The 26,385-nt window shown below is 47.0% G+C and overlaps 2 protein-coding genes across 9 annotated transcripts in view; both read right to left on the bottom strand.

Annotated features, from left to right (window-relative positions):
• The window catches only part of LOC141047283 (uncharacterized), a 62,019-nt gene extending 43,859 nt beyond the window's left edge, over positions 1–18,160 (bottom strand). Inside the window, exons 1-5 of the mRNA XM_073542313.1 lie at positions 18,013–18,160; positions 17,704–17,883; positions 17,500–17,623; positions 17,319–17,416; positions 17,030–17,120 (exon numbers count right to left, since the gene is read on the bottom strand). Coding sequence (XP_073398414.1) covers positions 17,030–17,120; positions 17,319–17,416; positions 17,500–17,623; positions 17,704–17,883; positions 18,013–18,090 — 571 coding nt within the window. The 5' untranslated portion in view covers positions 18,091–18,160. The remainder of the gene's footprint in view (positions 1–17,029; positions 17,121–17,318; positions 17,417–17,499; positions 17,624–17,703; positions 17,884–18,012) is intronic.
• Positions 1–26,385, bottom strand: part of LOC141047275 (uncharacterized) — an 841,567-nt gene that overhangs the window by 139,975 nt on the left and 675,207 nt on the right. The gene's annotated exons all lie outside the window — the stretch shown is intronic.

Here is a 26,385-nt window from a genome sequence, read left to right as displayed (position 1 = left end):
TACAGACTCACATAAGGGAAACATGCCAATCCCACCACAATCAAACTATATACAGAATGAACCTAATAATTAAAAACTGTTTTTCTATTCCATGTTACATCCCCAACAACAACATTCTCGGGTGGAGAATAACATTAAACCAGAGTTGCCCTCATTTATGGTGGTCCATTGCTACTATGAGTCCTGACCAGGAGAGCAGAGAAAGCATTAGTAGCCCCCATTTCAGGAGAGATTGTGCAGTAATCTGAATTCCTTAGGATCGAAAAGATAATGGAATTTATGACGTGATGTAATTCCATGTAACTGGGGCTCGAGCCATGCCAGCACATCTGTAGGGGTGAATAAATGTATATTATATACATAAGAGAGACAGAAGATTCGGCACTGATCCTTAACCCCAAAGCAGTTCCATGACTGCTATTCAAGTCGAAAAATCACACACCTGGACCGGCCACCAAAATACCGTCAGAACAGGTGCTCAATCCGGAAAAGCAAACATGTAATCTGATTTTGTACAGAAGAGAAAAAGTGATGGCACTCACCGTTCTGTCGTGAAAATTCTTTATTAATTAAAAGGCATTGGAACGTACAGAGAGTGGACATTCTCTGTACGTTCCTCCCGTGCCAATGCCTTTTAATTAATAAAGAATTTTCACGACAGAACGGTGGAGTGCCACCACTTTTTTTTCTCTTTTGTACAAAATGTATATTATAGCCATCAGGCAGAGCTTAGAGATACAGTGGGGAAAATAAGTATGTGATATACTGCTGATTTGCATGTTTTCCCACCTACAAAGAATGGAGAGGTCTGTAATGTTTATCGTAGGTACGCTTCAACTGTGAGAGACAGAATCTAAAAATAAAAAAAGACAGAAAATCACATTGTATGATTTTTAAATAACTAAATTGCAATTATTTGCATGAAAGTCTTAGTTACTCATCGGTTAACGGTATTTTTCGGAGTCCATGACAGCACCACCTGAGAAAGGGGATTCGCCCTTCAGGAACAGGAAACCTACAGATACAAAAGGGCGGCACCTCTCCCACGCATCAGTTGGATTACAGAGCACAAGAGGACCTCCAAGGTGAATGCATGATTTATGCACAGTACTATTATTATCTAATTATTTATCACCAGTGGACATATACAAGGGGAAGAAGTGCACACCTAAATTAAACTAAAGGGAGGGAATATACGGGCGCTGTCATGGACTCCGAAAAATACCGTTAACCGGTGAGTAACTAAGGCTAGTTTCACACTTGCTTTTTTTTGCAGCGCGTTTTTCCCGCAAAAAAACGCATTGAAAAAACGCATACATAAGCATACAACTGCTGCGTTTTTTTCAAGCATTTTTATGAGCATGCATGAAAAAAACGCAGCGTTTTTATGCGTTTGTATGCGTTTTTACCGCGTTTGCGTTTTTTTCCAACATTTTTAGGTGGCCCCTCACACTACCCAAACCATGACTTTACTAACCCTAACCCTGACCCTAACCCTGACCCTAACCCTGACCCTAACCCTTAACCAAATCATACTTAACCCTAACCCAAACCCTAAACCCTAACTAACCCTAACCCTAACCCTGACCCTAACCCTGACCCTAACCCTAACCATAACACTGACCCTAACCCTTAACAAAACCATACTTAACCCTAATCCTGACCCTAACTCTGACCCTAATCCTTAACAAAACCATACTTAACCCTAACCCTGACCCTAACCCTAACCCTGACCCTAACCCTAACCCTGACCCTAACCCTTAACAAAACCATACTTAACCCTAATCCTGACCCTAACCCTGACCCTAACCCTTAACAAAACCATACTTAACCCTAATCCTGACCCTAACCCTGACCCTAATCCTTAACAAAACCATACTTAACCCTAACCCTGACCCTAACCCTAACCCTGACCCTAACCCTGACCCTAACCCTAACCCTGACCCTAACCCTTAACAAAACCATACTTAACCCTAATCCTGACCCTAACCCTGACCCTAACCCTTAACAAAACCATACTTAACCCTAACCCTGACCCTAACCCTGACCCCAACCCTAACCCTAACCCTGACCCTAACCCTACTTAACCCTAATCCTGACCCTAACCCTGACCCTAACCCTTAACCAAACCATACTTAACCCTAACCCTGACCCAAACCCCAACCCTAACCCTGACCCTGACCCTAACCCTAAACCCCCTTAACTAACCCTAACTCTAACCCAAACCCCTAAATTCCATGGTTAAAAAAAAAAAAACGCATATGCAAAAAAACGCATACATGAGCATGCCAGTGCGCACATATGCGCATCCATAGGCTATAATGGCCATTTTTAGCGCAAAACGTGCGCATATGTGCGCATGCGCTTTTTTGCAGGGCCAAAAAATGCAACATGCTGCGTCTGGAAAATACCAACGCACACCCCAAAAAAACGCAGCGCATGAAAATCGCATACATGCGCTTACCAGTGCGCAGGTATGCGCACCCATGTTAAATATAGGGGAAAAAACGCATGCGCAGGTATGCGTTTTTTTTCCAGCGCTAAAAAACGCAAATGTGAAACCAGCCTTAGACTTTATTCGGTCGTCCATGACAGCACCACCTGAGAGAATTACAGAGAGTAATAACTACTTTAGGGAGGGATTACAGCCTGCAGTACCCTTACACCAAAGGAGAGATCTGCGGAAGCACCCAGGTCTAGCCTATAATGACTATAAAAGGTGCTCGGAGAGGACCAAGTAGCCGCCTTACATATCTGGTCAATGGAGACTTCCGATCTCTCAGCCCACGAGATCACCATGGCTCTGGTGGAATGTGCCCTCAGCTTCCCAGGTGCCAACCTGCCTTTTGAGGTGTATGCTATTGAAATCGCCTCTCTAGTCCACCTGGCTAGTGTATTGTTTGACGCTCTAAAACCTTTCCTAGGGCCTTGATGGGAGACAAACAAGGCATTATCTTTCTTCCAGGGATCGGTAACTGCCAGATATTCTATGAGGCATCTCCTAACATCTAGGGTGTGTAGTTTCTCTTCCTTCTCGTTAGCTGGATTAGGGAGGAAGGATGGAAGGACTATTTCCTGTGTCCTATGAAAGCTAGAAACTACCTTGGGTAAGTACGCTGGATCAGGCCTAAGTATTACCCTATCGTCTTTAAACTGTATATAAGGAGGACGCCTAGATAATGCCTGGATGTCGCTTACTCTACGAGCTGACGTCAGAGCTACCAGGAAGGCTATTTTGAGGGACAGGTTTTTTTATGGAGGCTGATGAGATAGGTTCAAATGGAGCTTCCGTCATAGCCGTGAGGACTAGGCTCAAGTCCCACGGCATGAATCTATCCTTCACTACTGGCCAGGATCTACCTGCTGCTTTAATGAATCTACTGACCCAGTAATTACCCACGATGTTGCAGCTAAAGAGGGCCCCTAAGGCTGCTACTTGTACTTTAAGGGTACTGGTGGAAAGCCCCATGTCCAGACCTTTCTGTAGAAACTCTAAGATTTGAATTATAGGCACTGAATCCCCAGCGACTACTCCTGAGTTCTGAAGGAATTTTTTCCAAATTCTGACGTAAATTTTGGTAGTAATGATTTTTCTACTTTTAAGTAGGGTGTTCATCAGGTCTGGGGAGAAACCTTTATCTTTTAGCAGTGACCGTTCAAACTCCACGCCGTCAGATGTAGGCCAGCCACCTGAGGATGGAAAACTGGGCCCTGGGATAGGAGATCCGGGATGTCCGGAAGAACCCAAGGATCGGACACCGACATGGTTCTGAGGCATGAGAACCATGCCCTCCTGGGCCAAAATGGAGCGATAACTATAACCCTTGCTCTGTCTTTTCTGATTTTCCTCATCACCAGGGGTAGCAGAGATAGGGGAGGGAAGGCATAGGCTAGCCTGAAGTCCCACTTTATCAGAAAGGCATCTACCGCCAGAGGATTTTCTCTGGGATTTAGGGACCAGAATTATCTTAATTTCCTGTTTTCTTTGGTGGCGAAGAGATCCACCTCTGGTTGTCCCCACTTTTGTACAATCATGTTGAAGATAGAGGTTTTTAGGGACCATTCTCCTTGCTTTAGCAGATTACGGCTTAAGAAGTCTGCCGTGATGTTTTCTTTCCCTTTTATATGTAGAGCTGTCAAAGATAGAAAATGCTGCTCTGCTAGATGGAACAAACGCTCTGCCACATTCATCAGAGGCTTGGAACGGGTGCTGCCTTGGTGGTTGATATAAGCCACGGTGACCTGATTGTCGGAGAACACTCGTACGTGATGGCCCTGTAGATACACAAGGAGCTTTTTAGCCGCCTGCTCCACTGCTGTCAATTCTTTCAGGTTAGATGACATTTCCATCTGATGATGCTCCCATAGGCCCTGGACCAGAATCTCACCTATATGAGCCCCCCAACTGGAAGGGCTAGCATCCGTGACTATGCGGGTTATGTTATACTCCCAGGGTACCCCTCTGGATAAATTATCCTTGTCTAGCCACCACTCTAGGGACTCCCTTGTGTTTTGGCACAAGGTTAGCTGATCTTCCAAGTAACCCCCAAGGACTCTTTGATGTAATAAAACCTCGCCCTGTAGTCTTCTTGCATGAAACTGGGCCCACTGGACTGCCAGGATACAGGACGAGAGAGAACCTAGAAGGGACATGGCTTTCCTGAGGGACATGGTGGGGTTTTTGGAAGCGTTCAGGACCTGGTAGTGTAGGCGAACAAGCTTCTCCGGAGGCAGACGGCATTCCTGTTTCTCAGAGTCAAGGATTAGGCCTAAGAATTGCTGGACTCTCATCGGCTGTAACCGAGATTTTTTGATGTTCAGCAACCATCCTAACCGCTCTAGGGCAGACATTGCCCTCTGTAGCTGTTCCAAACAATGATCCACCGTTTTGCCAACAATAAGGAAGTCATCCAAGTAGGGGACTACTAGAATGTCTGATTCACGTAGATGGGCCATCACTTCCGCTACCACTTTAGTAAACACCCGGGGAGCGACTGCCACCCCAAAGGGGAGGGCCGCATATTGGAAATGCCGAACTCACCCATCTAACTGAACCGCCACTCTGAGGAAACGCTGATGAGCTGCATGAATGGGTATATGGTAGTAGGCGTCTTTCTAACACCACCTTAAAGCAGTTTTGAAACAGCAATTTTATTGTTGAATTGATTGTTTCCATTTTGAACGGACGTATAACTAGAAACTTATAGTCCTAAAGGAGCTGTCTGGCTTGCGGACCAGGAACAGAGGGGAGTAGAAACCTTTCCCCCTTTCTTCCTCTGGAACCTCTGTTAGGACCTTCTTGCCGCATAGGTCACGAACCTCGGCCTCCAGGGCAGCTTGTTCTGATGTGGAAGACCTGAGTGGGGTGACCTTAAATCGATCTTGGGGAACCCAGGAGAATTCTAGTCGTAGTCCCGCAGCTATTACCCCCAGTATCCAGTTGCTATTAGAGATCAGTGACCAGGCTGGGTAGAAGGCAGCTAGTCTCCCTTCTACCGGGGCAACTAGTCATTGGGGCGGCTTTTTAGTGTCGCGTGCTGGACCTTCCTGGCGCCCCCCTCCTCCAAACATAAATCCTGTACCTTTTCTTTTTTTTCTCATCCCATCTGCCCTGATCTCTGGACGGCCTTCAACAGAAATATCCCTTCCTGATAAAGGGACGTCTATAAGAAGGGTTCGGCAGACTGGGGAATTTCTTTTTATCATCTGCAGCTTTTTCTAATAGTTCGTCTAGGACAGGGCCGAATAGATATTCCCCCTCACACGGGATGGAACAGAGTCGAGATCTGGCCTGAATATCTCCCGGCCAGCATTTTAACCAGAGCGCCCTTCGAGCTGCATTAGACAATCCCGCGGTCCTAGCCGCCATCCTTGCAGAGTCCGCCGAAGCATCGGCTAAAAAGCAGCGGCATGCTGGATGATCGCCAGAGTTTTACGAATGGATGTTCTCGAGGCTCCGTCTTTCAGCTGAGAATCCAGTTGATCTAGCCAGACCATCATGGATCTGGCTGTACATGTGGCAGATATCGCTGGTCTTAGGGCGCCCGCTGACATCTCCCATGTTCCCTTTAGAAAAGAACCCGCTTTTTTATCCAGCGGATCTTTTAAGGAGGCCATGTCATCAAAAGGTATGGAGGATTTTTTGGAGGCTTTGGCTACTGCCGCGTCCAGCTTAGGGGCCTTATTCCATCTGCTTACCACTGGGTCATCAAAAGGGTAACTCCGCTTGAAGGCTGGTGGCAAGGTGCCCCTTTTTTCAGGCCTCTTCCATTCTCTATCAGACTCTGGACTTTATCATTTAATGGAAAAGCTCTGCGCTTCCTGGGATCTAGACCCCCGAACATCATGTCCTGTGCTGAGAGTTCCGGCTTTGTGTCTGCTACCCCCATGGTGGACCTTATAGCTTTGACTAGCCTATCCATTTGGTCTAAGGGGAAGCAGAACCGGCTAGAGTCTTCATCCGAAGAAGATGATGAGGAGGCCGGGGAGTCTGAGGAGTTATCGTCTTTCCTAGGGGCGACCGAGGACTCCGAGCCTGAAAAACTAGCCTCTCTTCTCCTAGAAGATTCCCCTTGAGTTAGGGCTTTCATCTCTGTCCTGATTATCTCCCTCAGGCTTGTAGTGAAGTCAGGCGTCTCCTCCGCTACCTGTATAAATGGGGGAGATTGTAAGGGCCAGACAATCTACTTATGGGCTATCGTTAACTACCAACCCCTACGGTCTGTCGCACGCATGGCTGACATAACTTTTTAGGGTGGCCATCTGGCAAGGGGCAACTACAGAGGGCACATTCCCGGTGCTTCTGTTTTCCCGTAGCTTTCCTCCCCTGTGAAAAAACATAAGGGAACACTGCATCAGGGAACATTCACGGAGATCTCTTACCCATGCAGATGAAGTAGGTACCGGATCATGGAGGGAGGCAGGGGGATCCTTTAGTCTGGAGGAACTTCCGCGGCTCTGTCTGCTCGTTCGTCTTTGCTTTTTTTGCTGGCCACGCGTATGAGGCTTTGCTGTGGCCTGTTTCTGCGGGCGCTCCTGCTCCTCGTCCTGCTGGTCTATGGGAGTGTCAGAGACACCGCACTACACTTGCTCATAGAGCCAGTGCGTGTGTCCTGAGTACAGAAGCAGTGCTAAGAGTTACCTGGAGAGCAGGGCAGAAGGTGACCAGGCGTGCTTCAACTAATAGTGTCAGGGTCCAGAGAACTCAGATTATGGCAAAGCAGAAGTCATGCACAGTACAGACCAGCGAGGTACAGGAGGGATAAACAGACGGGAGGTCAGACAAAGCCAAAGGTCATACACAGGATCACAGTACAGTACCAGGGAGGAGACAGAGCGGATAATCAGGGCCCAGCAGAGATCAAAACCAAACAGACATAAGGTACCAGGCAGAATCCAAAGCGATATCCAGGGAACAGACCGAGTCATACACAGAGAATCAAGTAATCAGAACACAGCACTAACACACTCAGGGGTCACCACACAATGCCAAGGGTGAAAGTATAACTGACAGGGATGGGAGCGTCCTGAGGCTATAAGAAGCCTCCCCCAGAACCAGGGAGAGGCCACAATCATAGCCCCAGGTGTGCAGGTAAGCCTACACCGGGATCACAACTTTTAACCCCAGAAATGCCAGTCATCAGCACTGGTTCCAGACATTAACCCCACGTGTGCGAGTCGAACCCGCACTGAGATCATGACAGTACCCCCCTCTCAACGGGGGGCCTCTGGACCCCCAGGCTTGCCCGGGTACTTGGCATGGCAAGCCCGCACCAGGCGATCAGCATGCATCAACCGGGCCGGTACCCAGGACCTGTCCTCCGGTCCATACCCCTTCCAATGAACCAGGTACTGTACCGACCGCCCGTACCAACCTGGAATCTACGATATGACCAACCTTGTACTCCACCTGCCCCTCGACCAAAACCGGAGGAGCAGCAGACTCGGAGTCTCCCCGGACTGCTTCAAAAGGTTTCAGTAGAGATTTGTGGAAGGCGTTAGGGATCTTGAAAGAGGGTGGAAGGCACAGCCTATACGCCACGGGATTGATTTTTTCCACAATCTTGTATGGGCCAATGAATTTGGGTCCCAACTTGGCTGACGGAATCTTTAACTTAATGTTTCGCGTGGAGAGCCAAACTTTCTCTCCCACCCGAAACATGGGACCAGGTGTTCGTTTCCTGTCCGCGAAAAACTTATACCTGCCTTGAGACCTAGATATACGCCGCTGGACTTCTGCCCATGTATCTTTTAACCGCTGAACAGAGTCCTCAGCCCCGGGACACCCCGAATCCAGACGAGAAAAGTCACCAAAATGAGGACTGAACCCATAGTTAATCAAGAAAGGGGACCTACCAGTGGATTGACTCACCCGACTATTGAAGGCAAATTCAGCCAACGGCAGTGCATCGCACCAGTCATTCTGTCTAGCAGAGGTTAGACACCTGAGGATCTGTTCCAGGGACTGGTTAGTGCACTCCGTCTGCCCATTGCTCTCAGGATGGTATGCTGACGAAAAGGACAGAGACATACCTAATTTTTTGCAGAAAGCACGCCAAAACTTAGCCACAAACTGCACACCACGATCAGACACCACATTCAGGGGTACCCCATGCAACCGGATCACATGCTGCACAAACAACCTGGACAACGTCTCAGCTGACGGTAGTGCGGACAGGGGTACGAAATGAGTCTGCTTAGAAAACCTGTCCACCACTACCCATACCACTGTATTACCCTTAGATGGAGGGAGATTGGTAACAAAATCCATGGATAAGTGAGTCCATGGCCTTTCGGGCACTGCCAAGGGTATCAGCTCCCCTGCCGGCCGGCTATGAGAGCTTTTAGAACGAGCGCAGACCCCACAACCAGCAACAAATTTTTTTATGTCCGAACCAAGGGTAGGCCACCAAAAGATCCTAGCCACCGCCATACGTGTGGCTGAAATACCAGGGTGAGCACTCAGCTTGGATTCATGGAACTCCTGCAAGAGTTTCAGGCGAAGTTGCTCTGGGACAAACAACTTCCCCTCCGGCCTGGCCGCCGAGGCCTGCGACTGGGCCCCCAGAATCTCCCGTTCCAATTCAGATGAGACCTCTGCTATCACAACCCCAGGGTGAAGAATGGAGGACGGTGGCTCAGGGGGCGACACCGGCTGAAAACTGCGTGGTAAGGCGTCAGCCTTGACATTCTTAGACCCTGGACGAAATGTAATCGTAAACTGAAAACGGGAAAAAAAAAGTGACCAACGGGCCTGTCTGGGCGTTAGTCTTTTAGCAGACTCAATGTACGACAAATTTTTGTGATCCATGATCACCGTAACCGGGTGACTGGCCCCCTCCAAAAAGTGCCTCCATTCTTCAAACGCCAATTTGACCGCAAGAAGCTCTCTATTACCTACGTCGTAATTTCTTTCCGCAGCAGAGAACGTCTTGGAAAAGAAAGCACATGGCCTGAGGTTGGTTAGAGTGGCAGGCCCTTGGGACAACACCGCCCCCACCCCCACCTCAGAGGCGTCCACTTCCACGACGAATGGTTTGGACGGATCTGGCTGCACTAACACAGGAGCAGACATAAAACATTTTTTCAGCGTTGCAAAGGCCTCTTTTGCGAGCGAGGACCGATTTCTCACATCCGCACCTTTGCATGTTAGATCCGTGAGAGGTTTGACCACTTGCGAAAACCCCCGGATAAATTTGCGGTAATAATTGGCGAACCCCAAGAAGCGCTGAAGACCCTTAAGATCTCGGGGTTGCACCCAATCCGCAATGGCCTGCACCTTCTTGGGGTCCATGCGAAAACCCTCACCGGATACAATTAACCCCAAAAAGGACAACTCTTGTACACAGAATACACATTTCTCCAATTTGGCATACAAATGATTTTCTCTAAGCCTTTGGAGCACAGTTCGTACATGTTCCAAATGAGAATACTTGTCGGGGGAATATATCAAAATATCATCTAAGTAGATGACGACAAAACGACCAATGAGATCCGAGAATACCACGTTGATGAAATTCTGAAATATGGCAGGGGCGTTGGTAAGACCAAACGGCATGACTAAATTTTCAAATAGTCCCTCGGTCGTGAGGAACGCGGTTTTCCATTCATCCCCCTCCCGGACCCTTATCAAATTATATGCCCCCCGAAGGTCCAGTTTAGAAAACCACTTTGCCCATGATAGTTGGTTACATAAATCGGGAATCAACGGAAGGGGGTACGTATTCCGTACAGTAATTTGATTAAGCTCCCAGAAGTCGAGACAGGGACGTAACCCGCCATCTTTTTTCTTTACAAAAAAGAAACCTGCCGCCACAGGTGAGACTGAAGGACGCATGTGTCCTTTGCGCAGACTTTCAGTAATGTACTCCTTCATAGCCAAGCGCTCAGGACCAGACAAATTAAACAGACGGGCTTTGGGTAATTTAGCCCCCGGGACCAGCTCAATAGCGCAGTCAAAGGGTCTATGTGGCGGTAACGTCTCGGCCTCGCTTTCGGAGAATACATCTTCGAAGTCCTTCAGGCATTCCGGAATACCTTTCAGCTCGACAGATGATACAGACACAGATTTAACTGGTTCAACCAGCAGTGCGGATTTATCACATAACTCAAAATCATTAAACCCCCATTGAACAATCTCCCCCGTTTTCCAGTTAATAACTGGATTATGGCGTTGTAACCAGGGCATGCCCAACACCAACCCTGCAGGTAGATTGTCCAGCACAAAACAACTTATGTTTTCCACATGAACAGCGCCCACTCTGAGCGAAAACACATCAGACATAAAGCGAATTCCCTCCTTAGTGAGGGGAGATGAGTCAATGGCCATCACCTTGATCGGAACCTTGAGCCTAACTGTCCCTATCTTGCAGTGTGTGACCAATTGGGAGTCAATGAGGTTAACAGATGATCCGCAGTCCACGAAGGCTGTAGAGGAAAAAGAACTACCGTCCACAAATGGTTCAACAGGCAGTAATACTTTAGAAAACGAGGAAAATGGTACCTGAGGGTCTGAGCAGCCTCCCCGTTGACTACCCAGACCTAGTCGTTTCCCACCGACCGGGTTTGAAGACGGGCAATTCGGGCACTCCCTTTTCCAATGTCCCGTTTTACCGCAGTAAAAGCATAACTGCTTGTCCTTCCGGCGTTTCCTCTCCGAATCCTTCAGGGAGAGGGCGCCTACATCCATGGGCTCAGGGGCAGTCTCTTTTCCACTGGGGAATAATGGAGTATCCACCTGCATCACCCCTCTGGCCCGCAGTCCATCCGGACGGCCTGGGTCATGGCGTCCTCGAGAGCGATAGGTGGGGGATGTAACGCCAAGGCATCCTGCAGCCGCTCGGACAAGCCTCTGCGAAAGAGTCCTCGGAGTGCGGCGTCGCTCCAAGAGACCTCTGCCGCCCAGCGGCGGAACTCAGAACAAAACCACTCAGCTGAGTGTTTCCCCTGACAGACACTCATCAACATATCCTCTACCAATCGCACTCGGTCAGGTTCATCATAAATGTGCCCGAGGGCCTCAAAGAATGCGTTCACTGACATACGTTCAGGAGCAGAGGAAGACAGAGAGAAAGCCCATGCTTGCGGAGCCCCCCGAAGTAGGGAAATAATGACCCCCACCCTCTGGAACTCATCCCCAGAGGAGCGGGGCCTTAGAGAAAAAAAAAGCTTGCATCCTTCTCTAAAAGACCTGAACTCCTTTTTGTCCCCTGAGAAAAGGTCTGGCAATTTGACCGGAGATTCGGGGGACGCTAATGACACATCCCTACCCCCAGAACTAGAAGCCCCTGCATCGACAGCCCCCTGCACCGTAACCACCAACTGTTGCTGGGTCTGGGCCACCGTGCGTTGTTCCACATTGAGCTTATGGAACATTTGGGTCAGGTGCTTGACCTGATCAGACAAGGCTTGTATGGGATCCATGAGGATAACACACACCTTTTTTTTTTTTTTTCTTCAGAAAAAAAAAAAACCTGAAATGGTCAGTTATAATGTCAGAGACACCGCACTACACTTGCTCATAGAGCCAGTGCGTGTGTCCTGAGTACAGAAGCAGTGCTAAGAGTTACCTGGGGAGCAGGGCAGAAGGTGACCAGGCGTGCTTCAACTAATAGTGTCAGGGTCCAGAGAACTCAGATTATGGCAAAGCAGAAGTCATGCACAGTACAGACCAGCGAGGTACAGGAGGGATAAACAGACGGGAGGTCAGACAAAGCCAAAGGTCATACACAGGATCACAGTACAGTACCAGGGAGGAGACAGAGCGGATAATCAGGGCCAAGCAGAGATCAAAACCAAACAGACATATAAGGTACCAGGCAGAATCCAAAGCGATATCCAGGGAACAGACCGAGTCATACACAGACAATCAAGTAACCAGAACACAGCACTAACACACTCAGGGGTCACCACACAATGCCAAGGGTGAAAGTATAACTGACAGGGATGGGAGCGTCCTGAGGCTATAAGAAGCCTCCCCCAGAACCAGGGAGAGGCCACAATCATAGCCCCAGGTGTGCAGGTAAGCCTGCACCGGGATCACAACCTTTAACCCCAGAAATGCCAGTCATCAGCACTGGTTCCAGACATTAACCCCACGTGTGCGAGTCAAACCCGCACTGAGATCATGACAGGGGGCTTCCGTCGTATCAATCGCTGGGCCTTCAGAAGCACCCCAGCAGCGTCCCCGCCTGCCTTATAAGGCCTCCTGATGTCCGGGTAAGCAGGGTTCTGGCCGTGGCACCTCCCACCCGGGACCCTCCTGCGGCCCCCCACCCCGGCCGCCGCCCGTGACCCAGGACAGGCGCGCATCTGCGGCGCACACCGGAAGCCGGCCGGCACCCGACTTCCGGTTTCGGCGTTCCCGGTCGCGCCCCTTCCGCCGTGTCACCCCCGCCGCTCATCTGAAACCGCAGGAGCGCGTGGAAAGGAGCCGGCATGGTGCCCCCGGCCCAGAATGCCTCCAGCCCCCTCGTGCGCCGCCCCGCGTCTGCCAACCGGGCGCCAACAACGGCCCGGACGAGATGAGTACCGGAACCCGGGGGGGGAAATGAACGCACCAGGAGGGGCCCGGGGCATACATACCTGGTGCTGGCACTCTGGAGATGGACCCCTTGCTCCACCTACTCCGTCCACTGCCGTGGCGACCTACCCGGCCCCACCGTGGCACTTCCAGGGACCCCGCGCTGACCGAGGTAGGAGAACCCCCCGCTACCTGGGTCGGTCAGCCGGCCTGGGAATCCTCGACGATCCATGACAGACGATCTTTAGGAAAACCTGTCCTCTGGGAACAGGAAACCAACTGATGCGTGGGAGAGGTGCCGCCCTTTTGTATCTCTAGGTTTCCTGTTCCTGAAGGGCAGATCCCCTCTCTCAGGTGGTGCTGTCATGGACGACCGAATAAATAAGTATATGATCACCTACTAACCAACAAGAATTCTGGCTCTCACAGACTTGTTAGGTTTTCTTGAAGAAGCCCCCCTACTCTGCACCCGTTACCTGTATAAATGATACCTGTCCACACACTTAATCACACTTCAAGCTCTCCACCATGGCCAAAACCAAACAGCTTTCTAAGGACAACAGGGACAAAATTGTAGACCTGCACAAGGCTGGGATGGGCTTCAGGATAATACGCAAGCAGCTTGTTGAGATGGCAACAACTGTTGGCACAATTATTAGAAAATGGAAGAAACACAGGCTGACTATCAATCTTCCTCGGTCTGGGGCTCCTTGCAAGATCTCACCTCATGCGGTAAGGATGATTCTGAGAAATGTCCAGAATCAGCCCAGAATGACACTGGAGGACCAGTTCCATGACCTGAAGAAAGCTAGGGCCACAGTCTCAAACATTACCGTTAGTAACACACTATGCCGTCATGGATTAAAATACTGAAGAGCATGCAAAGTTCCCCTGTGCATGCCAGCACAAGTCCAGGCCCACTTGAAGTTTGCCAGTGACCATTTGAATGATCCAGAGGAGGCATGGGAGAAGGTCATGTGGTCAGATGCGATCTTTGGTATCAAATCCACTCACGATGTTTGGAGGAAGAAGGATAAGTACCACCACAAGAACACTGTCCTAACCGTGAAGCAATGTGGGGGAAACATGAAGCATTGCGAGATTTTGGCCAAAAACCTCCTTCCCTCAGTAAGAGCATTGAAAATGGGTCGTGGCTGAGTCTTCTAGCATGACAATGACGCATAACACACAGCGAGGCAACTATAAAGTGGCTCCTTAAGAATCATTTCAAGGTCAAAGAGTGGCCTAGCCAGTCTCCACACCTGAAACCAAAAGAAAATCTTTGGAGGGATCTGAAACTCAATGTTGTTCTGCGACAGCCCTGAAAGATCTGGAGAAGATCTGTATGGAGGAGTGGGCCAAAATCTCAGCTGCAGTGTGTGCAAACTTGGTGAAAAACTACAGGAAAAGTCTAACCCCTGTAACTGCAAACTAAGGTTTCAGTATCAAATATTAAGCTTTGTTTTTCAATTGTATCAAATACAAATACTTCATGCAAAAAAAATGCAAATTTATTTGAAAATCAAACAATGTGATTTTCTGGATTTGTGCCTACAACAAAAATTTCAGACCTCTCCTTTCTCTGTAGGTTGGGAAACTTGAAACATTGGCAGTGTATCAAATACTTATTTTACCCTCTCTATGTCATGGCTCAAGTGTAATATTTGTTATGTGGTTTATCATAATCCTCATTTAAGTTAGTCGGTTTTAAAAGAATTTTAAAAGTCAGGATAAAAGGAAACTCTGTTGTTATTGTACAGAAATTCACACTTGAGAAATTGCACATTTAAAGTTGTTGATCATAAAAGAGAAGTTTGGCCAGAAAGACTGGACCTGGTCTTGTAGGGACCATATGAGAACATTCAGCAGCACAGAAGGGAGAGAAGGTAGATTCATCCAATAAGAGAGTGATGTCAAATGCAAATTCAGAGAGGGTCAAAAGAAACTTGGACAGTGTCGAGGGACAACCTTACTATGTATTTACAGCTCTCCATACAGTATACTGGGCCCCACAGTCCTGTATATATAGAGACTTGCAAAAGTATTCAGCCCCCTGGAACTTTTCAACCTTTTCCCACATATCATGCTTCAAACATAAAGATACCAAATGTAAATTTTTGGTGAAGAATCAACAAGTGGGACACAATTGTGAAGTTGAAAGAAATTTATTGGTTATTTTAAATTTTTGTGGAAATTCCAAAACTGAAAAGTGGGGCGTGCAATATTATTCGGCCCCTTTTTTTTCTTTCAGTGCAGCAAACTCACTCCAGAATTTCATTGTGGATCTCTGAATGATCCAATGTTGTCCTAAATGACTAATGATGATAAATATAATCCACCTGTGTGTAATCAAGTCTCCATATAAATGCACCTGCTCTGTGATAGTCTCAGGGTTATGTTTGAAGCACAGAGAGCATCACGGAGACCAAGGAACACAACAGGCAGGTCCGTGATACTGTTGTGGAGAAGTTTAAAGCCGGATTTGGAAACAAAATGATTTCCAAAACTTTAAACATCCCAAGGAGCACTGTGCAAGCGATCATATTGAAATAAAAGGAGTATCATACCACTGCAAATCTAACAAGACCCGGCCGTCCCTGTAAACGTTCATCTCAAACAAGGAGAAGACTGGTCAGAGATGCAGCCAAGAGGCCCAAAGGTAAGGTACCATCCATAGGCAACTTTGCACCACCACGGTGAATCCAAACAAGTGTTTCAACTAGCCTATGTATACGGTCTAAACAACTGTATTCAAATGCATCTTATTTCATTCCAGGTATCAGATCACGGTGCCGCTATTGAGCACTGCATACCTCCTCATACCCATTGGTCATCACCAATATTCTAACTTCTCTAAGTTTCACCAGTGAGTCCTGTTCTGTTTTGCTTGCACACATTTAATCTTCCCCTTGGTTGGGGCTATCTGATTGTAAACTTTTTTAGCGCAGTGTTTCATTACTTAATTTTATAAAGCATAATCTACAATGGAATGGTTCACAAATAAATGCATCCAGGGGTTAGAATGGCCAAGTCAAAGTCCAGACCTGAATCCAATTGAGAATCTGTGGAAAGAGCTGAAAACTGTTGTTCACAAATGATCTCCATCCAACCTCACTGAGCTCAAACTGTTTGCCAAGGAAGAATGGGCAAGAATTTCAGTCTCTCGATGTACAAAACTGATAGAGACATACCCCAAGCGACTTGCAGCTGTAAACGCAGCAAAAGGTGGCGCAACAAAGTATTAAGTTAAAGGGGCCGAATAATATTGCACGCCCCACTTCTCAGTTTTTGAATTTCCACAAAAATTTTAAATAAATTTCGTACAACTTAACAATTGTGTCCCACTTGTTGATTCTTCACCAAAAATTTACATTTGGTATCTTTATGTTTGAAGCATGATATGTGGGAAAAGGTTGAAAAGTTCCAGGAGGCCGAATACTGCCACAAGGCACTGTAGTGTAGTATAACGGGCTCCACATAGTCCTCCATACAGTATAATGGATCGAGAAGGTCTTCCGTACAGTATAATGCGAAGGCCGTGCCGGCATAGCGGGCCAAATACAATCACCCTTGCAGGCCAGATTTGGCCCGCAAGATGGAGTTTGAAATGTGTGCAATATCAGGATTCTAGTAAGCCAACAGCACCATTACCCTCCGCTTTCTTTTAAAAGGTCCATCATAATATTTTTCTTCAAGTGGTTTTCTTACTCGTCAGCACATTCTACGTACACTGTCATTAGGCTTCGCAGTTTACAGACCAGGGCAAGTAAGGGTCAGCGTCTTCTAATCCCAAGGGGTAGGTGGATCCTCCAGGTGGTAATTTCTATAGAAAAGGGCTTTCAATGCCCAAAGTCATGTGAACAGTTTTGGGAGGAGGAGAATGTTGTGGTATAGAGGCAAAATGGTGATCACACAATTGTGATATATTTGGACTATACGACCGATAAAGCAGCCAAAGTCGGTGACTGAGAAGAATCTGTGACTCTGCATTTAGTGGTTACTACTCACCTGGGTAGTCATATGCAGGAATCTCCTCTTTACACCACTCATCACCTCTCACATATGTCTCTGTAGTATTAATATGGGTCAGATATTCACCCTGAAACAAATATTGTAAAAGTCACAGACAGATGGAGAAGTCCCATCTATGATCAGCTCCAATCCTGCCATCTCCACCGTTCTCATTACACCAGTATAAAACATATAATACTGGGGGATAAAACAAGACTGAGCACAAGACCTTCACAGCCGTCTACACATCATAGGGGAGATCTCATGACACCTTCTCTCCATCTACCTGATGATCCTGAGGAACACTGGGATCTTCTTGTTTACAGTCCTGTGGAAGAAGAGGACGGGGACATCTCTCTGGTGTTGTCTTCTTACTGGCTAGATCTGGAGGAAACACATACAGGGACTGAATTCATTCTTTATATACAGATAATTACAGGCCGTGTGTATTTAGTCCTGTCTATTACCTGGTGATGTGAGGGGCTGGGGAACCTCCATCATGATGTCCTTGTACAGATCTCTGTGTCCTTCTAAATACTCCCACTCCTCCATGGAGAAATAGACGGCAACATCCTGACACCTTAAAGGAACCTGACACATACAATACCGTCATCCCCCCGATCCCTTCATAGCGTTACTGTATAATGTCCCAGCATTCCCAGCAGTGTCACCTCTCCAGTCAGCAGCTCAATCATCTTGTAGGTGAGTTCTAGGATCTTCTGGTCATTGATGTCCTCATGTATCAGGGGGTGAGGTGGAGGCCCCGTGATTGGGCTCAGGGGTCTTCCCCATTCCTCAGACACAGGGTCCTGACAGCGCTCACTAGATATCTTCTTCACTACTGTGTAATCCTGGTTATGGAGAGAAACATTAATAAATCTCACTACAGACATTTCCAGAGTCCTCACCTCTCCAGTTCTGTCCATCTGTTGTTCCCATAGATAAGAATGATGTAATGTGACGTCATCAGAATCTCTCACCTCTCCAGTAAGCCGGAAGAGGATCTCTAGGGTGAGGTGTAATATCCTCTCCGCCATCTTGTCTCTGTCCATATCCATCCTTGATGGGTAAATCAGGAAAATTCTCTTATATAGAAGATCTTCACTGAGAGGATCCGATATTGTAGAGACCTAAATGAGAAGGTGAGCCGATGTAACATCATAAAAATCCTGTGTAATAATACAATTACTGGATATAATAAGGGAAACATATCAGGAGATTTATTATTTACAGTATTTAGTTTTCTTCTTGACATCTACTAATAAAACCTATATATTTAGGCCACAGACAACAAGCAGTTTCTCCCTCGGAGTCGGCAGCTGAATACGTTCCTTATAGACTCATCTTCCATAACGCTAATTCTCGTCTCATTTACCGACACTGGAATCGGCATTAGCAATACTGCAGGAGATATTCATTACACGTGACAGGAGAAATAACTACTTCATGATGAGGACGACATCTTCATCTTCTTCTACGGCTCTAGAAACATATTTGGCCGGAGTCCGTCACTGACTCCATCCCCACCGGCCGTCTATATGAAGGTTCCCGTCTTCCCCGCACTGTAATCTTCTATCACGTTAGATCTCAGGTCTGAGTCACACACAGAAGTTTGAGGCTTTTAGAAAAGGATTTTCTGTTTCCACAAACACAACGGACAGAAATGATCTGATCCCAAGGTCTCCTTGTACAGTGTTATTTTGTATCCACTGGATATGATTTTTGGGGGCATTTTCCTGTAGGTTTCCGTATATTTAATTAAATACATTATACTGTGTGTAGAGGCCCCATACTAGGAGAGTAAGGCCGGGATCACACTACTGTGTGTGATGGGAGAAACTCGCACGAGTCTCTTGCATCAACACCCGGAGCTACCGCCGGCACTCAGGACCGGAGCTGCGGCTGTATGTATTTCTATGCAGCCACAGCTCCGGTCCTGAGTGCTGGGTGTTGATGCGAGAGACTCTTGTGAGTTTCTCTCATCACACACGGTAGTGTGATCCCGGCCTAATACAGGTTTCCTTTCTTCCTTAGTTGGGTCATTTGTATCTATCAGCGGAAAAAGAACAAAACCATTGTGATTCTTATAAGGAGACAACACAGAACCCCCTAAATATAACATTTTTACCAACCCCACAATCTGTGACTCTTCAGGGTAAATCGCTCTCTCACCATTGGATTAGAGCTGATACTAAGAAGCTAAAGAGACTAAACAGACTTTCTGTCACCTCCATAAAGGGACAGTTTTCCGTGTTTGTCAGAACTGTCCGAGGATTATTAGAGGTGATAGTTTCCCCCAATTAGAAGAGACACCTGTGGATATTGGGGTCTTTACCTGCTACAGTCCTGGTGAGGAGCCTCCACCCGCAGAGCCACACTCCACATAGAGAATAATGGAGCCTCCAGCACCGACCTCCACCCGCAGAGCCGCACTCCACATAGAGAATAATGGAGCCTCCAGCACCGACCTCCACCCGCAGAGCCACACTCCACATAGAGAATAATGGAGCCTCCAGCACCAACCTCCACCCGCAGAGCCGCACTCCACAGAGAATAATGGAGCCTCCGGGAACGACCTCCACCCGCAGAGCCGTACTCCACATAGAGAATAATGGAGCCTCCAGCACCGACCTCCACCCGCAGAGCCACACTCCACATAGAGAATAATGGAGCCTCCAGCACCAACCTCCACCCACAGAGCCGCACTCCACATAGAGAATAATGGAGCCTCCAGCACCGACCTCCACCCGCAGAGCCGCACTCCACATAGAGAATAATGGAGCCTCCAGCACCGACCTCCACCCGCAGAGCCACACTCCACATAGAGAATAATGGAGCCTCCAGCACCGACCTCCACCCGCAGAGCCGCACTCCACATAGAGAATAATGGAGCCTCCAGCACCGACCTCCACCCGCAGAGCCGCACTCCACATAGAGAATAATGGAGCCTCCAGCACCAACCTCCACCCACAGAGCCGCACTCCACATAGAGAATAATGGAGCCTCCAGCACCAACCTCCACCCACAGAGCTGCACTCCACATAGAGAATAATGGAGCCTCCGGGAACGACCTCCACCCGCAGAGCCGTACTCCACATAGAGAATAATGGAGCCTCCAGCACCTACCTCCACCCACAGAGCCGCACTCCACATAGAGAATAATGGAGCCTCCGGGAACGACCTCCACCCGCAGAGCCGTACTCCACATAGAGAATAATGGAGCCTCCAGCACCTACCTCCACCCACAGAGCCACACTCCACATAGAGAATAATGGAGCCTCCAGCACCGACCTCCACCCGCAGAGCCGCACTCCACATAGAGAATAATGGAGCCTCCAGCACTGACCTCCACCCGCAGAGCCGCACTCCACATAGAGAATAATGGAGCCTCCGGGAACGACCTCCACCCGCAGAGCCGTACTCCACATAGAGAATAATGGAGCCTCCAGCACCTACCTCCACCCACAGAGCCGCACTCCACATAGAGAATAATGGAGCCTCCGGGAACGACCTCCACCCGCAGAGCCGTACTCCACATAGAGAATAATGGAGCCTCCAGCACTGACCTCCACCCGCAGAGCTGCACTCCACATAGAGAATAATGGAGCCTCCGGGAACGACCTCCACCCGCAGAGCCGTACTCCACATAGAGAATAATGGAGCCTCCAGCACCTACCTCCACCCACAGAGCCGCACTCCACATAGAGAATAATGGAGCCTCCGGGAACGACCTCCACCCGCAGAGCCGTACTCCACATAGAGAATAATGGAGCCTCCAGCACCTACCTCCACCCACAGAGCCACACTCCACATAGAGAATAATGGAGCCTCCAGCACCGACCTCCACCCGCAGAGCCGCACTCCACATAGAGAATAATGGAGCCTCCAGCACCGACCTCCACCCGCAGAGCCACACTCCACATAGAGAATAATGGAGCCTCCAGCACCGACCTCCACCTTCAGAGCCGCACTCCACATAGAGAATAATGGAGCCTCCAGCACTGACCTCCACCCGCAGAGCCACACTCCACATAGAGAATAATGGAGCCTCCAGCACCGACCTCCACCTTCAGAGCCGCACTCCACATAGAGAATAATGGAGCCTCCAGCACTGACCTCCACCTTCAGAGCCGCACTCCACATAGAGAATAATGGAGCCTCCAGCACCGACCTCCACCTTCAGAGCCGCACTCCACATAGAGAATAATGGAGCCTCCAGCACTGACCTCCACCTTCAGAGCCGCACTCCACATATACACAGGACCTGTGATGAGGTCACAGGAGGGGAGGAGTCAGGGGTCACATGATCAGGGGCCTCCGTGTATGCAGTATAGGCTGATCATGAGGGGATGTTTATGTGTCAGGACTAGAGATGAGCGACTTTGCCTTTTTTCGGGTCGAGTCGGGTTTCATGAAACACGACTTTCTTAAAAGTCGGGTCGAACGAAATCAACCGAGTATAGGGAAAAGTCGGGGGTCCGACTGAAACACGAAACCCAATGCAAGTCAATGGAGAAGCAAAGTCGGCAGGGAGTGGAGGACAGTAAACACACACAGTGCCCGTTTCAATGCCAACGACATCAATTCTTATTACTGGAGCTTGTCAACCTTAATTTACTTTATACTAATAGTTAGGCATTGAAAACTGGGGGTTATTTGGCTAAAGCTGTGGGGGGGGGGTAGGGCTTCCGCCAGGTATTCGTGTGCCCTGGGCGAAAGAGTGTCAGTGCGCCCTTTTAACACATACCAGAATTCATGATGCTCCGATACGGCACAGAAATATAGGTAACATAGTAACATAGTAACATAGTTTTGAAGGCTGAAGGAAGACCTTATGTCCATCTAGTTCAGCCTATTTTTAGTGCAGCTGTTCTGCATTGTTGATCCTGGGGAAGGCAAAAACCCACAGAGTAGAAGCCAATTTTCTCCATAGGGAAAAAAATTCCTTCCCCTAAGCTGGGTCAACCATCTACCTATAATATTCTGTTATTCGTAACCTTCTATACTGTTACTCACAAGAAAAGCATCCATTCCTTTCTTACATTCATTCAGTGAGTTGGCCATCACTACTTCCTCAGGAAGAGCATTCCAGAGCCTCACTGCTCTTACCGTGAAGAACCCTCTTCTATGCTGGTGCAGAAATTGTCTTTTCTCCAAACGAAGAGAATGCCCCCTTGTTCTTGTCACAGTCCTTGGTACAAACAGTTCATTGGAGAGATCTCTGTATTGCCCTCTGATATACTTGTACATATATATTAGGTCTCCCCTAAGTCTTCTCTTTTCTAGAGTAAATAGACCTAATTTTGATAACCTTTCTGGGTATTGTAGTGAACCAACTCCATTTATCATTTTAGTAGCCCGCCTTTGAACCCTTTCAAGTTCAGTAATGTCTTTCTTGAGCACTGGCGTCCAAAATTACACACAATACCCCAAGTGTGGTCTGACGAGTGATTTGTACAGAGGGAGAATTATGTTTTCATCTCGTGTCCCCAGACCTCTTCTAATACATCCCATGACCCTATTTGCTTTGGTGGCAGCTGCCTGACACTGGACACTCCAATTTAGCTTCTTATTGACTAAGATGCCTAAGTCTTTTTCCATGTCTGATTTCCCCAGCAGTTTCCCATTTAGTAAGTAATTGTAGCATCTGTTTCTCCTTCCCATGTGCAGAACCTTACACTTATCTGTGTTAAACCTCATTTGCCATTTTTCAGCCCAATTCTCCAATTTACTCAAATCTGTCTGTAGTTGCAAACTGTCCTCCTTTGTGTTAACTACCTTACATAGTTTTGTATCATCTGCAAATACTGATATTTTACTGTGTAAGCCATCCACTAGATCTTTAATAAATATATTAAATAGTAGGGGGCCCAATACAGAACCCTGTGGTACCCCACTAGTAACCCTGGCCCAATCTGAGTATGCACCATTAATAACCACTCTTTGTTTTCTATCACTAAGCCAGCTACCTACCCATCTACACACATTTTCCCCTAGCCCAAGCTTTCTCATGTTACTTACCAATCTTTTATGTGGGACAGTGTCAAATGCTTTAGAGAAGTCGAGATAAATGACATCCAATGATTCTCCTTGGTCCATTTGAGAGCTTACATCCTCATAGAAGCTGATCAGGTTAGTCTGACAGGAGCGATCCTTCATAAATCCATGATGATATGGAGTTAAACATTTATTAACATTGAGATATTCCATAATGGTATCCCTTAGAAACCCTTCAAAAATTTTACCCACAACAGATGTTAAGCTTACCGGCCTATAGTTTCCAGGTTCCCTTTTACAGCCCTTTTTGAATATTGGTACCACATTTGCTTGCTGCCAATCAAAAGGAACAGACCCTGGTTCTATAGAGTCTTTAAATATAATGAATAGAGGCCTGTCTATCACATTACTTAACTCCCTTAATACCCGAGGGTGAATGCCATCAGGGCCTGGTGATTTGTCAATTTTAATCTTCCTAAGGCGGTTCTGCACTTCTTCCTGGGTTAGGCAGGTAATACTTAATGTGGAGTTTACATTATCACTCTGCATTTATAGTGCAGGTATAGTACAATGAAAAATACTTCACTGCTTACATGACATGACTGATCTATTTTAAATTCTACAATAGCTCAAAAAACAAACAGTATATTACTCCATACAGTATTATGGCTACCACCTAGTGCGCCATACAGAATGAGCCCCATATATTTCTCCACATAATGCTACAGTATATGTTGGTCCCCATGGATGATGCTCCACTGTCTTATGGGCCCAAATAATGCTCCATAGAGTCCATATATAATGGATCCCTTTCTAAGGCTCCAGTGTATAAAGGGCCCCGTAAATGCTGCTCCAGTGTCTGATGTCCCCCATTTGGAATGCTCCAGTGTATGTTGGTCTCCATGGACGATGCTCCAGTGTGTTATGGGCCCAAATTATGCTCCATATATAATGGGCCCCATTTCTAATGATCCAGTGTATAATGGGCCCCGTAAATGCTGCTCCAGTAACATAGTAACATAGTTATTAAGGTTGAAGGGAGACTTTAAGTCCATCTAGTTCAACCCATATCCTATCCTAACTTGCCCTAACATGTTGATCCAGAGGAAGGCAAAAAAAACCCATGTGGCACACAGTAAGCTTCACATTGTGGAAAAATATTCCTTCCCGACTCCACATACGGCAATCAGACTAGCTCCCTGGATCAACGCAACACTAAGGAAACTAGTGTATATACCCTGTAATATTATACTTTTCAAGAAAGGCATTCCTTCCCTTCTTAAATTTTAGTAGGGAATCACTCATTACAACATCATATGGCGGAGAGTTCCATAGTCTCACTGCTCTTACAGTAAAGAATCCGCGTCTGTGAGTATGCTTAAACCTTCTTTCCTCCAGACGTAGAGGATGCCCCCTTGTCCCCGTCACAGGTCTAAGAGTAAAAAGATCATTAGAAAGGTCTTGGTATTGTCCCCGCATATATTTATACATTGTAATAAGATCACCCCTAAGCCTTTGATTCTCCAAGCTAAATAACCCCAAGTGTAATAACCTGTCTTGGTATTGCAGATCCCTTAGTTTCCTAATAACCTTGGTCGCTCTTCTCTGCACCCGCCCCAGTTCAGCTATGTCTTTCTTATACACCGGAGACCAGAACTGTACACAGTATTCTAAGTGTGGTCGCACTAGTGACTTATATAGAGGTAAAATTATGTTCTCCTCATGTCCTCATGAGCATCTATGCCTCTTTTAATGCATCCCATTATTTTATTTGCCTTTGCAGCAGCTGCCTGACACTGGCCGCTAAATGTGAGTTTGTCGTCCACCCATACACCCAGGTCTTTTTCAGTGACTGTTTTGCCCAGTGTTTTACAATTAAGCACATAATTATACATCTTGTTCGTTCTACCCAAGTGCATGACCTTACATTTATCCCCATTAAAGCTCATTTGCCATTTATCAGCCCAAGCTTCTAGTTTACATAAATCCTCCTGTAATATAAAATTGTCCTCCTCTGTATTGATTACCCTGCAGAGTTTAGTGTCATCTGCAAATATTGAAATTCTACTCTCTATGCCCCCTACAAGGTCATTAATAAATATGTTAAAAAGAAGCAGGCCCAAAACTGACCCCTGTGGTACCCCACTGCTAACCGTGACCCAGTCCGAGTGTGCTCCTTTAATAACCACCCTTTGTTTCCTATCCCTGAGCCAGCTCTTAACCCACCTACACATATTTTCCCCTATCCCCATTGTTCTCATTTTATGTATCAACCTTTTGTGTGGCACCGTATCAAAAGCCTTTGAAAAGTCCATGTACACCACGTCCACTGCATTCCCTTGGTCCAGTCCAGAACTTACCTCTTCATAAAAGCTTATCAGATTAGTCTGACAGGAACGGTCCCTTGTAAACCCATGTTGATATTGGGTCATAAGGTTATTCTTCTCCAGATACTCCAGTATAGTATCTCTTAGAAAACCCTCCAGGATTTTACCCACAGTTGAGGTTAAGCTTACTGGCCTATAATTTCCATGTTCAGTTTTTGTTCCCTTTTTGAATATTGGCACCACATTTGCTATACGCCAGTCCTGTGGTACAGACCCTGTTATTATGGAATCTTTAAAGATTAATAATAATGGTCTATCTATGACTGTACTTAATTCCTGCAGTACTCGGGGGTGTATCCCATCCGGGCCCGGGGATTTGTCAATTTTAGTGATTTTTAGACGCTGCCGTACTTCCTGCTGGGTTAAGCAGATGACATTTAACGGAGAATTTTTATCCCTGATCATGTTATCCGTCATGGGATTTTCTTGTGTAAATACTGTTGAAAAAAGTCATTTAGCATATTGGCTTTTTCCTCATCCTCATCCACCATTTCACCCAGACTATTTTTAAGGGGGCCAACACTATCATTTTTTAGCTTCTTACTATTTATGTAGTTAAAGAATATTTTGGGATTATTTTTACTTTCTCTGGCAATGAGTCTCTCTGTCTCAATCTTTGCTGTCTTGATTTGGTCGCTGCACGACCAGCTCTACCCTCGCCTACTGTATTATCACCCATCCCTTGTAGATTGTGAGCCCTCGCGGGCAGAGTCCTCTCTCCTCCTGTACCAGTTATGACTTGTATTGTTTAAGATTATTGTACTTGTTTTTATTATGTATACCCCTCCTTACATATAAAGCGCCATGGAATAAATGGCGCTATAACAATAAATAATAATAATAATAATTTGCTTTTTACAGAATTTATTTAGTCTTCTGTATTTAGTTAATGCCTCATCACTACCTACTTGCTTTAATTCTCTAAATGCTTTCTTTTTATCTCTTATTGCGCCCCTTACAGCTCTATTT

The sequence above is a fragment of the Dendrobates tinctorius genome, unplaced genomic scaffold (genome assembly GCF_039654945.1).
Source record: "Dendrobates tinctorius isolate UK_male_01 unplaced genomic scaffold, ASM3965494v1 ptg000126l, whole genome shotgun sequence".
Taxonomy (NCBI): domain Eukaryota; kingdom Metazoa; phylum Chordata; class Amphibia; order Anura; family Dendrobatidae; genus Dendrobates; species Dendrobates tinctorius.
This window is presented reverse-complemented; position numbering and strand designations above follow the sequence as displayed.